This window comes from Bidens hawaiensis, unplaced genomic scaffold, assembly GCF_021521415.1.
Source record: "Bidens hawaiensis isolate Kalapana, Puna unplaced genomic scaffold, B.hawaiensis_p1.1 tig00031775_1, whole genome shotgun sequence".
NCBI classification, from domain to species: domain Eukaryota; kingdom Viridiplantae; phylum Streptophyta; class Magnoliopsida; order Asterales; family Asteraceae; genus Bidens; species Bidens hawaiensis.
In genome coordinates this window covers 128,820-143,390 of record NW_027495370.1, presented here as the reverse complement: position 1 = coordinate 143,390, position 14,571 = coordinate 128,820, and the positions used below count along the sequence as shown (strand labels likewise).

General features: G+C 33.5%; 2 protein-coding genes across 2 annotated transcripts; both read left to right on the top strand.

Annotated features, from left to right (window-relative positions):
- The first annotated feature begins 309 nt into the window (after nucleotides 1-309).
- LOC143582539 (protein MODIFYING WALL LIGNIN-1-like) lies at nucleotides 310-1,304 on the top strand. The gene is made up of 3 exons (XM_077065073.1): nucleotides 310-410; nucleotides 707-897; nucleotides 989-1,304. The coding sequence occupies exons 1-3, from the start codon at nucleotides 315-317 to the stop codon at nucleotides 1,302-1,304; spliced, it is 603 nt and encodes a 200-aa protein (XP_076921188.1). The 5' UTR covers nucleotides 310-314.
- Nucleotides 1,305-9,718: 8,414 nt separating this feature from the next.
- LOC143582530 (putative sugar phosphate/phosphate translocator At1g12500) lies at nucleotides 9,719-10,987 on the top strand. Its single transcript, XM_077065068.1, has 2 exons — nucleotides 9,719-10,229; nucleotides 10,338-10,987. The coding sequence occupies exons 1-2, from the start codon at nucleotides 9,814-9,816 to the stop codon at nucleotides 10,978-10,980; spliced, it is 1,059 nt and encodes a 352-aa protein (XP_076921183.1). The 5' UTR covers nucleotides 9,719-9,813; the 3' UTR covers nucleotides 10,981-10,987.
- Nucleotides 10,988-14,571: the final 3,584 nt, after the last annotated feature.

Below are 14,571 nucleotides of genomic sequence, written 5' to 3'. Positions count from 1 at the left end.
ATAAAATACACTGATTTAGTGATTTTCAATGTTCGGTAATGTTTTTTAATACGATAATGATGTATCATCAATAAATAAAAAATAAACAGCTAAATTTGTTCCAACATTCTGACCAAGCCCTAGGTTGACATCAGAAAGTAAACTTTGTTTCTTAATTAATATACTAATATCCAATTGTTCGTTTGCATATATAGGAATCTCTCCAGCTGTTTTATGGCATCATCCATCTATATATACTTACAATTCCAGTTGCAAGTTTCTTCATCCACAAGATCTAGAATAATATCTACATATTTTTCATACACAGCTCATAAATGGAGAGCAAAGCGGTAGGCTTCTGTGCAATTGTGGCTGTGCTTGGAATAATATCCGCGGCCACCGGTTTTGGTGGAGAGTTCACAAGGGTTAAGGTAATTATATATCTTATTTCATAAATATATCCATTCCGATTAAAATTTGTGCATAGCAATGTGTCGACTCCAAAGGGGCAGGGGTATGTCTTTAGCAGGTTAGGGTTTGCAATTCAGAAAGGGGTGGCGGCGCAGCTTGTTGCCCGCCTACCTGCTATATTGATGTAATATCTATGTTTCATCAGTAGAAATAAATAAAATTTTATTTTTATCTGGTTCAAAAAAAAAAAAAAAAAAAAAAAAAAAAATATAAGTACATAACATGAGATATGTGTTATGGACATACATGCATGCAGGCTTCTGATGTTACTATTAATGATGATTCGTGTGTTTATCCAAGTAGTCCAGCTCTCGCTCTTGGAATCATATCAGCCGTATTCGCAATTATTACACAAATTTACATAAGCATTACATTTGGCGGTTGTCGATGTTGTAAAAATGACCCTAACTTGTCCCCGATTTCGAAACTCTTTTCTGTTTTGTCATGGTACTAGACTTGATCTTGCTTTTCAATTTGTCATATGATTGTCTTATGTATATATATGAATAAAACTAAACTAGTGTTGAATATTATTCAGGGTAGCTACTGTCATTGGTGTGATTATGCTGCTGACTGCTGCTGGGCTGAATAATAGAGAAGGTGGACAAGTTGATTCATATGGTTACTTTACATGTTATGTTGTGAAGCCTGGAATCTTTGCAGCCGGAGCTGTTTTAGCTCTCTTGAGTGCAGTTTTTGGTATTGCTGCTTATATTACATTAACTCCAGCACCTCAAACCACCACCAACCCTGCAGTTGCATTGCCGGTGGGCATGAATGTTGATCCAGAAAAAAGTCCAATGCCTTTCCTTCCTCAGCAATACCCTCCTCAACAATACCCTCCTCAGCAATAATTAATATTAAAAAAATGTTTAACTTGTCAAATGCATAATGATCTGAACAAGGGTGTTTTGATTGTTTTTATTATTTTATTGGTGTGATTTGCATTTCTAGTTTTTGACATTGTATTATCTCAATTTGTATATTTTGGTTTCTTAAAGGTTTCTATGGAATTTTTGAGTTTTATATATTCACAGTTCTTCAGTTTTTGAGAATGATTGATATATTATTACTATTTAAAATTTTTAGGGGAATGCTTGAATAAAGTCTTGGTTTTATTTCATCCCTTCTATCTTTTCTGCATAAATATAATCAGTAGTTGATTTGGTTTAAGATTGTAAAGAAAATCAGAAAAACACGTTTTTACACGGGAACTTACAAGAAACTGTTTTCATGTGTCAAGTTTCAAACAGATCTTGTGTCGCGGCTGCACTAGCTTGCCAAAATCAACTTCTGGAACTGTGATTATCTTTGTGAAAGTTTCATATGGTGGTCTTCTGAATGTCAAGCTACAGTTTCCCAATCCAGTTGCGAGCCGAATACTGTACTATTGCAAACTGTGACAAAGTTGGAGCCAAAACTTACTTCTTGAACTCGGTATTAGCTCATAGTTTGTCACCATTATCTACTGTGATCATACATCAAGCATATCTACTTGTCAAGAAATACAATACAACACCAACACGTCAAAGCTGAGAAAATTGACATCCATTTTGTTCGTGAGAGAGTTCAGGTTGGTCATGTACGAGTCTTGCACTTTCCTGATGATTATCACTTGATACATCAATATTTTCATAAAGGGTCTACCTAATGAGTTATTTGTACGTTTCAGATCCAGTTTGTGCATTCGTCCTGCTACTATTGCTCAAATTGTGAAGGATTATTAGACATACAAGTGTTGATAAATATTAGATATATAACTTTCGTAAATAGATTGATTAATTTATTTCCCTTGATATCTTGTAAAATTTGCATCCCATGTTATTTAAATGGGTTATTTATCGAATTATCAAAGTTCGCAGACTCCCCGACTACGGATGTTTTAAGGATTCATACGTACTACATAGTGTATATCATATTTATTAGCAAAGAACAAAGACAGTTAAATAACCATCTTATGTACTATAATTACAAGCATAAATGAATAAATGGTCTTTTGAATGTAATTATAAAAGTTATCTTACTAAAGTAATGATATTGATACATTAATATTGATACATAACATCCTTTAAGCACTCTTTCTAATTTACATCAACACATCATTTTTTCCTAAACCATGGAATGGACATCTTTCACATTCTCTTATCCCTCAATTTTGTACGTTATACAACGATGTGAACTATTTGTATATATATATCATTCATATTGATATTGATGTGGTTTCCTCAGCGGCTCAGCAGCAAGCTTATGCTCTCCAGTCGCCACACGCCCACACATGCCGGTTAGGATGATTTTCCCCGATGATTTCAATTGCCAACTCAATCATATCTGCACGTTCCCGCATCCGCACCACCCGCCTCAAAGATCATTAAAAAATAAATACAACTTACTTCTTAATCATTATTAAAATAGTTCATTATCAATAATTACGAGCGAAATTACCTTGTTTTTCATATGCTTTGAGTTGAAATTAACAAAATTAAGCTAACATATTAAAAAATGAAATTTATATTTAAAAAGTTTGTAGAAATAATATTAGACTAGTATAGAAAGTTCGACATGTTATTATTCAGCAATAAATAAAAACTAGATACATACACATAATTCGTATGAAGTTTTGAATAATTGAGTTAATTGAAAAGACCGACTTAGATCCCAGCTGTCTACGCCCCACTTCTCTTTATGGCGTTGATAATAATACATAAATAAGTAAAGATAATATGTAAACAAGTAATAAAAATGTTAAGATTGTACAAACTTAAAATTATTAAAATTTAGTATAGTTAGAAATGCAATTGTTCTTATATTTTTATAACGATTTTTTAAGGTAAGTTTATCGTGTCGTGTGATGAATATTCAATGAACAGATAATCACGTATGACTGTTACCCGCATTACAGCCATGAACCTAATGACGAGTAGCTAGTATTACACATATGAGACCGATTTTAAATTGGATACCAAACAGAGATATTGAAATTCATCACATTTTCATCTCTTAATGATACATATATACAATGAAAGTATATGTGTATAGTATAATTTAATAAAAAACAATAATTCCATGACCAAATTTAATAGAGTTTGTTTTATTATATTAGAATTTTAGAATTATAATTAAATGAAGAGTCATTACTCCATTGTTATATATCTCATATGCTCCAACATGAAACAAGATAGTAGTGTGTTTCATAATGAATAATATGGCAATGGCAGGCTCATCTTCTTCAACAGATGCATCATCCTTACTTGACCAAATATCAAACTATACCGGTGTCATTAGCAACCATGGCAGATTAGGGTTCACATTTATGCAGATGGAGGAGCTCAAACTACAAGCTTTAATCTACAAATACATGGAGGCCGGATTACCGGTTCCTTCTCATCTTATTCTCCCAATTTGGAACTCCGTTCTTGCATCCATTACAGGTATTTCAACTATATATTCAAGTTTCATATAATTCGCCTACACTACCGTTATTTGATTTCAGACTATCAAACCGCTGTCCACATAACATTCAGACGGTTGTTTTGACCAAAAAAGTCAAACTTTGAAAATTATTGGTCAGAACGGCTATTTGAACAATATCTGGACAGCCATTCTGACCATAGGAGGTCAAACTTTGAAAATTATTGGTCAGAACGGTCGTTTGTCCGATATCTAGACGTCATTATGACCATAGACAGTCAAACTCAAGATATGAAGTATGCAAATCAATTGTGTGGAGGTGATCGGAGTTTGTATGAAAACTATAAAAACACCATGGAAGCTGAACCAGGAAGATGCAAGCGAACCGATGGAAAGAAATGGAGGTGTAGCAAACAAGTTGTGACCGGTTATAAGTACTGCGAAAGGCATTTGCACCGCGGCCGGAGCCGTTCAAGAAAGGATGTGGAAGCTGACACTGGGGTTTACACCGCCACCACTGCAACACATAAACATGTATGAATAATGAACTTAAAACCGTATATCGGGATTAAGATCATCTCATCATTGAAAAAGGAAGATTGATCTAGTTTCTATAAATATATGTTATAACAAATTATTGATAAGATGCTACTGATAATCAAGAGTTAAGATTGTGGTGCAAGTAGACGAGTAGTCATAGATAAGATTTATTTATTTATTTATTTATTTATTTATTTTTGTGAGTCAAGATAGATAGAACATTAACGACCGTGGGGCTGGAACTTGCAAGCATGGTCCCAACGTGTTTTCTTTTTTGTTTCTTTGTGGTTTCACAGCAAGACACTTTTTGTTTGGCAAAGGTTGAAAAGGCAAATTTGCGGAGACAGGTAGCACAATAGTGTAACTAGTGTTAACATAATCATAGTGTATGAATATGATTCGAGCATCCTGTTTTTTACATGATACGTCGGTCTCTCTTCACGTACCACATATTTTGTTCAACTTGTAAGGGATCACCACTACAACGTCTTACTAATAAGGTAGTGATCATCTCTTTTGTCTCAACAATCTTAGTAGTAACATCTCCCTAAACTAGGTAGTGATTGCCTCTTAGGACCGGCCTAGACCCAACTCTTGGCTTGGCGACCGTTTAGGGCATGGATTCAGACTTCAGTCCAAGACATACATTTTTGTGAAAAAAAAAGTAACATAGATATCAGTTTTCTTTTTTCTCTATAAACATTAAAATATGAAAGTGAGCCAAAAGAAACATAAACAAGGGTTTAGTTTGATCTGTTTATGTTTAATTGAGTAAAGAAAAACTAAAAATTGGCATAGTAACAAATCAAATTGGGCCAAGATAAATGAAAAAGGACCTAGTTTAGTATATTTATGTTTAATGTGGAAAAAAGGCGAAAGAAAAAGCCTAATAACAAGTAAAACTGGACCAAATTTTTTATATATGTGTTCCATTTTTTGTGCTAGTCTTGGGTATTTAAAATCTCGGAGACGGCGTTGTTGCCTCTTTTATATCTCACTAATCTAAGTGGCGAGCACCTCTCAAACATCTCATTGTTGATCCAGACGGATCAAACAATCAAATTAAACGCACGAACAAAACAAATACGAGACATTGGGGTGACAACCCTCGATTCTTTTCATATAGCCAAACAAACTTCACGAACATACGATGAAAGAGACTTATTTGACACACAAAAAAAAAAAAACCTAGACCGTTATTTATAAATCTACAAAACTTGTCCTCCAAAACAATTACTAAACTTTCTCTCCAAAACAAATTTTCCTAAACCTGTTACAATTCAATTAATTTATATAAACTTTAATAAAACATAACAAACTAAACCCTTCACTTTATTACTAATTTGAGACTAACCTTTATCATTAATCTAGGTAGAGATCATCAAGCATCTTACTAATCTACATTGTGAACATGTCTCAAAATCGAATATCTCACCAATTTAGGTAATGATTACACCTCTGATATACATAAATGTTTACTATTGAACATTACAGTTGTAACACTACTTGAATAAAATATATTTTCTAGTTTTAAGCTTTCAAGAGACTTGAGTCAAAGTGTGGAAGGAAAGGTTATTTAATAGTCAAGAGGAGAGAGAGCACAAGCTCTGTCCCGAAGATGTATAACAGGTCCACGGTCTCCCCACGGGGTGCATGACCATAGTCCTTTAGCCCCATTTTATGCCTTTGGATAATTCACTGCAATTGGTCCAAAAGTGTGTTTAAGCTTTTGAGCAGATGTTAAACCATCTCTTCTTGACTTAATTTAGACTTGAATTAATTCTTATTTAAGAATTCCTTTCATTGATCATAAGTCATAACTCATTTTGTTGCTCTTGAATCTTGAGTTTATTGAAGATTAAACCTCCACAACTCTTGTATTTCATCATATGATATTTTATCATTCTTGAACTTGACTCGCTCAATGATTAAATGCCCAAGTACACCATGACCGATCCACGGTCCGACCATCTCATTAATCGTGGATATTTTGTTGTTTTTTCTACGCTTGGTCAGTTTTTATGTCCCCATGCATTAGATGCTCGATGCACATTTTGTTCATGACATCAAACATGATTCTTCTATCCAATTTCTTGATTGATTTGCTTAGTTAGTTGATCATTTGGACAACCTTTCTTGTAATTGAGGAACAAAGGGTAAAATTTGAATAGTATTGTTTAGCATTTATATCGCATGTACGTCTTTTATTGTCATCAAAACAAGGGTTGCATTTTATACGGGGTGATCACTAGTTATGCACCTACAATCTCCTCTTCTTTTATGACGACAAAAATATGCATCATCTAGTAGAATTGATAAGTGCAATTACACATACTAGCAATGTTGCATACCTACACTTTCACCTATCAATGCAAAAAGGGCTCTCCAATTCTCCATAACACAACTTCTCATTCAAAGTTGTGCTTGTCTCTAAATCAAGCTCCCTCTGATTAGTGATCCTATTTAATTTAAGATCACGTTCACCCATCGATGCAAAAAAGGGCTATCCATAACACATATTATCATTTAAAGTTGTGCTCGTGTCTAAATGAAGCTCCCTTTGATTAATTAGTGATCCTAGTTAATGTATCATTGTCAAATCACCCCCCCCCCCCCGGGCGCACGCGCGCACACACACATACATATAGAAACTTTGCTCTATATAAGAGAAATAAGTTAACAAGACAAAACAGGTCCAAATTAAATATATAATGAAGGGATATTCATATTTTAAGTTTAAAAAGCCTTGGCCTTTCTCAAATTGACATTCACATAGTTCATAGATGCATATAACACGTTTGGGAGCATGGCATTGACAACATTCTCAAAAGCTTATCAAGTATTAGCTAGTAGTTTCAAGTAAGGATAGTTTAGTATAAAAATATGTAAGATAAAGGAGTCAGTAAATTTCATGTAAGATATAGTAGTTATTTTAAATGATTACCCAAGTCAAAAGTGAGAGGAGGGATATATATGGCACAAACTACCCAAGAATAATTCATCACATAGGGTCCTCTCATCACCCTCAATAACAACTCATCCACAATCATTTGGGTGCGAAGGCTTTTCAACAATTTTATTAAACTGAACCCAAACATACTTGAGGAAGATGATATACATTTAGAGTAGATAAGCTGGACCACTTGTACATCTTTTACTATTTTGTACGTGGATCAAGTTACTACTTTTTTTTAAACTTTAATAATTACATGAGCTATATCTCAAACTGATATTTGTTGACGACCTTATTATGTTTATACTTAAAAACTAAAATGTAGAAAACATGCTGCGCGGCAACATACGAGTAATAATACTTAGTTATATATTAGAAGTTATAAAAGAAAAACAAAATATTATATAGAAAATTAAATTGCTGTAAATTGTAATTAATAATTTATGGAATATAAATAAATTAAATCATATTTATATAACCAGTCTGTTACGATTCAAAGATAGTTTTGATTACAATAACATACATCCTCAACAAATGATAATATGCTGTTAAAATTGATGATTTTTATTTCATTATTTTCTATGGTATTTAGTTATTTCTTCAAATACCGACACTTTGTTGACGCAATATAAGCGTACAAGCCTAGATCTAATAATTATTTCGCTTCATCTAACGTCCTCACTATTTCCTATATTCTCTCACAATTTTGTCCCCCTGATCAGATCCAATATATATCTCTAGTAAGTCCCTCATGTATGGGGATCTTTGCGATTAAAACAAAACTACAAGGTTGTAATAAGGCGAATAATACTAACAGTGGAGAAATACCTCAAAACTAAATATAAACGTATTTGAATAAAACGATTAACCTTGAAACGCAATCTCCAATTCCGTTAACCGAGAAAATGACTCAAAACTCAAATACAACCCTTATCATGACTTGATAATTAATATATATAACTTAACATAAACTCGTATATGCTATACCTAGGACTCTAATAAAATAATGAAAATAATTAAGATATTTAATTCAAAGTCGATAATCATCAATAACTCTCTATTTAACATTACTTGCACTCAAAGACTCTTTCATTGTACCGCAACCCACATATAACTAAATGACAGTTCATTAATTTATTCCAAAATATACAAGAACAAAGAATCATAAAAGAAATCGAATATGATGAGAAAACTTAAACACTCAAAACAAACAATGGGGTAGGTTCAGGGTTGCAATTAGTTTGAAAAAAATCTTGGGTTCGGATGGAGTATGGTATCAAAGAACACTCGTTGAATTACCCAACCCTATTTATCCTAACAAACACGAGTATGCTAATATATCATATAAATTCTAATAATCTGTTAAAATTGTTGAAAATTTAAAATTACTTAAAAAGTAATATAAGTGTTACAAGTGTAGTTGAATAACTTATTGGAAACTTAAAATTAATCTAACTATTATACTAAAGCAATACATAGTTTTCACATGACATTTAACTAAACTATTAATATAGAATCACCTAAAAAAATTCCAAAATTATTTACATAATAAGATATTTAATTTTAATACTATTACCATTTATATAATTACTAATAAAGTTACAAATATAACTTTAAATGTTGTATTTGATGAGGTTTTTAGATATTTGTGGATTATAAAATTTTATTTATCATTATTTATATCTTATAAATCCATAAGATATGCTATTATGTCTATTGTTAAATTTAATTTTTTTAACCACCCATGCACGGGCTATGTCCTAGATAAAAATAATATAAGTGTTACAAGTATAGTTGAATAACTTATATTTTAGTGGTTTTTAGGTATATTTATGATTGAGTTAATTTCATTAATTAACATTAGATAAGTACCTTTTAACTATACAAGGCCATAAGTAGTTATACAGCTTGAAACCCTTGAGTATATCAACAAACCTAAGGTAATGTATAGTGGGTACTTGATATATATGCATGAGCACGATAACATACTCACGTTGAGACTAAGATGACTAAAACACCGTCCATTGTCATCCCTTTATAATACCATCCCAAATACTATAATAGCTTATACAATTGTTTTCAAATCCTGAAGCTAGTTGACAAACTTAGATAAAAGGAATATCAGTTGATTGGGATCTATATGAGTCAAATTTGATAGTTTAGTGGCCACCAACCACTTGACCAGTTGGTTATGGTTTAATCTAAACCAAATTATCAAAACCTAATAATACTTTATATTTAATCTTCTTAAAAATATTATTATTTTCTATATATTTTAGTCTTCCCTTCATATAACAAATCTAGATCTTTATATTTTAATTTATCCAGGATACAGATTGCCATAACTCCAAACTTGAGGGACTATCAAAGTCATCTTCACACACACTCACATATTCTGGATCCAATCCAAACCCTGACTCACACTCCACTTTCCCCAAAATTACCATCCTACCCCCCACCCAATGGTTGAATCACAGTCATGGACCACTCGCCGGAGCAGCAACCCTAGGTTCGAAACCTCCGTGGACATCCCGTCCACTCCGACCGGCGAAGTCCGTTACGGCACCAACAACAACATCTTCGCCACCTCATTCGTTTCACCAACCATCCTCACCGCACTCATCATCGCCTCCTGGTACTTGTCCAACATCGGCGTGTTATTACTCAACAAGTACCTCCTCAGCTTCTACGGCTTCAAGTACCCCATCTTCCTCACCATGCTCCACATGTTATCCTGCACCTTCTACAGCTTAATCGCCATCCGCTGGTTCCAAATCGTCCCGTTTCAGCAGATCTCGTCTCGAAAACAGTTTCTTAAGATCTTCGCATTGTCCGCTATCTTCTGCTTCTCAGTCGTCTGCGGCAACACATCACTCAGGTATAGTATTAGAATGTAACACGATTCCATATGATATAGTGTAAGTTTTAATTTGTCATTTAATTAACAAATCATAATGAATCGGATTATGTTCTAATATTATATTAGGTACCTTCCAGTATCCTTCAATCAAGCAATTGGCGCAACCACGCCGTTTTTCACTGCGATTTTTGCGTTTTTGATTACGTGTAAGAAGGAATCTGCTGAGGTATACTTAACTTTGTTACCTGTTGTGTTTGGGATCGTTTTAGCGAGTAATAGCGAGCCGTTGTTTCATTTATTCGGATTTCTTATGTGTGTTGGATCTACTGCGGGCCGTGCGTTGAAATCGGTAGTCCAAGGGTTGTTACTAACTTCGGATTCGGAGAAGCTGCATTCGATGAATTTGTTGTTGTATATGGCGCCAATGGCGGCGATGATACTGTTACCGTTTAGTTTGTATATTGAAGGGAATGTGTTTGCGAAAACGGTGGAGAAGTTCGCATCGGATTCGTTTATGGCGGTGTTGTTGATTGGGAACGCGACGGTGGCGTATCTGGTGAACTTGACGAATTTTTTGGTGACGAAGCATACGAGTGCGTTGACACTGCAGGTGCTTGGGAATGCGAAGGCTGCAGTGGCTGCGGTGGTGTCGGTTTTGATTTTTAGGAATCCGGTGACGGTTATGGGGATTTCGGGGTTCGGTGTGACAATAATGGGAGTGGTCCTTTACAGTGAGGCAAAGAGGAGGTTGAAGGTTACAGCTCATTGACAGGTAAGTAAAAGAGATCACACGGTGCGAATGCAAATGCGAATGCGAATCCGAATCCGAATCCTCTGTTCTTTTGTTGTTCAATTTGTTTCATGATTTATTCAAAGTTGGGTTAAATGTAAAGCAAAGAACATGATTTGATTCTTCTATTGGGTAACAGATAAGATCAATTGGATTGGGAAAAGAGGGTGGGTTCTTTTTGAAATTTATGCTTTATTGCATAGTTTGTAATACTAATTACATGAGAAATTGTTCAAATTATATCATTTTTTGTTGTTATTTGTGTAGAAAGCTCAATTACTAAACATGATTTATAAGTTTCCTAATTGTTTGTTAATTTAGCCAACTGATTTTTGTACTGAATAATCATATTTCTTGATATTGATTTGTGTGTTGTGTTAAATTAGCTGCTTTTGAGTGTGTTCTAATTCAAGTTTACTTGTAATCTTAGATCAGAATATGATACTGGTATTACATTGACTGTTGGGAGAAACAGATTTTTTGCTTAGAAGCTAAGTTTGCAATTAGTCAAGTGTTGTTTACACTAATTGGTTCTTGTTGCCTCAAATTTAAGTTAGAATTTTCCATATATTGGGTTGATGCCATCTCTTTTAGATATATAACTCTGACTATGTCTAGTTTAGTATTCCGACAGTGTAGGATACTAGTATAAGGGTACAATAAGATGGGCCCCACAAAAGTTTAGGATGTCACATTGACATACTAGAAATGTGTATACTATTTCATTGCTACATTTGTACTCTTGTCACTTCTTTAGTTCTTTTCTAAAATACCGTTATACATAAATATCTATGAAAACAAAGCAAGGATCCTTAAAACGTTAATTGCCTAAAATCCCATCACTAATTTCCCTTCAAGAATTACCGTGGTAATTATACAACTATTTGATGTTAATTACAAATTTACAATTGGGGTGTGCATGACTGCTCATATGTTTCTTTCAAGTTGAGCCATTAAACACGAGTCACAACACCAATCAATGCTCATTAATTACAATCTAGCCCGCTTTCGCTACATTATGACATGGGGCTCTATGATTGCTTGTTTGTGATAATGATTTGCGTAATTAGCGTTTACTATTGATTATTCACGATAGGTTTTCTAAATAAATACAAACTTAACTACAAAGGGTTTTGGTAACAATATACACAAGTGAAGGTGTACACAACCGGCTTGACTCAAACAGATTCGGTCTAGAAATCAGTTTAAGAGCATGAAAAATCAAATTGGTCAAAATCAATTTGGTTATGTTTATAACCGGTTTAAAACCAATTTAAACTGGTTTTTTTCTCAAACCGGCCTGGTTTCAAAACCGGTTTGGTAGTTCAGAAGGGAAACCGGTGATAGAATCAGCGGTTTGGGTCAGTTTGGGACCTAGTTTGGTTGAAACTGGTTCTTTTGTCAAACCGGTTTGGGTCGGTTTGCAGTGAACTGGTTCCAAACCATTTTTTTTACATCTCTATACACAAGGTTACACCGTACAATAGGTTGGATGCGCCCTTGTAGCGGGAGAAACATACCTCCGTAATCAGAACTCGTTACAAAATTGAATTAGACTGGGAAAGTTGGATGTATTGTTTTAATCAGCAATGGGTTTTAATTAGGGGTGGCAAATGAGTTGGGTCGGAACGGGTTAGGGTCGGAATGAGTCAATTAAAAAAAGGGTTACTTTGGTTCGGGTCGGAACATGTTAGGTCAATAGGTTCGAGTCAGAACGAGTCCGGATCGGAGTGGGTCCAGATCGGAGTGGGTCCAGATGGGTCAGAACGGGTTCGGGTCGGATTTTTTTTTGTTGAACGAGGACAACGGGAGAAACGTTTTATTTTTTTTGCTTTTTTCGTTTTTGTTTTTTATTTTGAGTTATAATTTTGTTATTAATGTTATATTTTTTTGGAGGGGTTTTTATTAAGATCAAAAACCCCTCAATAAAAATTCAAAAAAAAAATAATAACAAGATCATAACTCAAAATATAAATCAAAAACGAAAAAAGTAAAATAACAAAAATGTTTCCCCGTTATTCTCGTTCAACAAGAAATGACAGATGAACCGAAACCGAAAAGTTGGCGAAAATGAATACCAAAACTGAACCGGATTGATCAAAGCCGAAAAAATCGATCAAACGAAACTAAAACCGAACATAAATGAAAATGAAACCGACCAAAACGAAACAACAAATCGAATACGAATCCAAAATCGACTAAAGAGAAACAAAGAAAACCGAAACCCAACCCGTCCAGTGCGAAAAGTCGAAAACTCGTGCCGACTTGAAACTTGATCCGAGCCAAAACCTAAACCTAAACCGAACTCATTCCAATTCAAAATCCGTTTCAACCCGAACCTGCCACTTTTGCTTAAGACACTAACCCACATCGACCCATTTATTTAAATTTGTCGATCCATTTTGACTCGAAAATAAGGTGGAATTTTAAGTGACTCATTTTGACCTAAGTTAAAATCTATGACCCAAATAAACCCACATAATTTTTAAAACAACCATAATTGACCCATTTGAAATGGTTTTGGTCAAGATTGCACCCCTAGTTTTAATCAATTGTTTTAATGAGAAATATAATTATTACTAAAAAAAAGCCTATGGGTTAAAGTTGAACACATCTTGTAATACGTTAGACGCGCGATGTTTTAACATGATTTAGATACACCATTATAGGTTATACACAATATTGTAACAAACAATGAACATATCATCTAAAAATGTCGTATTTTAATAATAACAAAAGTAAATTACAGAAAACGTTCATCAATCTTATACATGCTTGCATGTTTGATCTTTTATTTTCAATAATAAGTTGGGCATATTTTATGTGACTGTTTTGTAATTATATAGGTCCTTTTTACTAATAGAAGTTAACTTTTTTTTATTAAGTTAATAACAGTTTGTTTTGTAACAATAAAGATCGTCCTTTATACTAATTGAAATTAATTTTTTTATTAAGTCAATAACAATAGGTCTTTTTACCCCCAATTGACTATTTAAATAATTCCAACATAGTTAGTGTAGATAACCTAACTTAATTATATGTTGTATTTATATGAAAGAGAGCACAAAAACGAGAAAGGAAGATGAGAGATACAGATGAAGATCTAGATGTTTATGGTTTTTTCTTCTTTTTTTGTTTTCTAATGATTAAGGGTATTTTTGTCATTTTATCTAGATTCAAAAGAAAGCTTAACGAAAATTAACATTGTATCCCAAAGTTGTTACTTCCTTCCCCCTAGAATGTTATTTTTGGCAAACCGTTGGGGCCATTTATGTAATTAACTTAAAACTTCTTGAATAAATTTAACAAAGAATACCACACTCCCACTAGGCCACTACCCACATGAACCCCAAAGGGCAAGAGTAATGATACATACATGTAATAGTTTAAAGTGAAAATACCATAAAAAATCAACATACTTTCTGTTTTTGCTTGTTAAAGTCCCTCAATAATTTTTTGCACGTTAAAGTCCCTCAACATATTAAATTTGAACAAAAATGTGACATGACTCATAAAAACAATATGAAACTTATTTTTTTTGCTTATGTGTTATTTTTTCTTATGTAATAT

Excerpts from the sequence above, each read along its gene's own strand:
- LOC143582530 (XM_077065068.1), top strand. The coding sequence starts at position 9,814 with ATGGTTGAATCACAGTCATGGACCACTCGCCGGAGCAGCAACCCTAGG. Across the intron at positions 10,230-10,337 it reads TGCGGCAACACATCACTCAG|GTACCTTCCAGTATCCTTCA; the intron begins GTATAGTATTAG and ends ATATTATATTAG.
- LOC143582539 (XM_077065073.1), top strand. The coding sequence starts at position 315 with ATGGAGAGCAAAGCGGTAGGCTTCTGTGCAATTGTGGCTGTGCTTGGA. Across the intron at positions 411-706 it reads GAGAGTTCACAAGGGTTAAG|GCTTCTGATGTTACTATTAA; the intron begins GTAATTATATAT and ends ACATGCATGCAG. Across the intron at positions 898-988 it reads CTCTTTTCTGTTTTGTCATG|GGTAGCTACTGTCATTGGTG; the intron begins GTACTAGACTTG and ends AATATTATTCAG.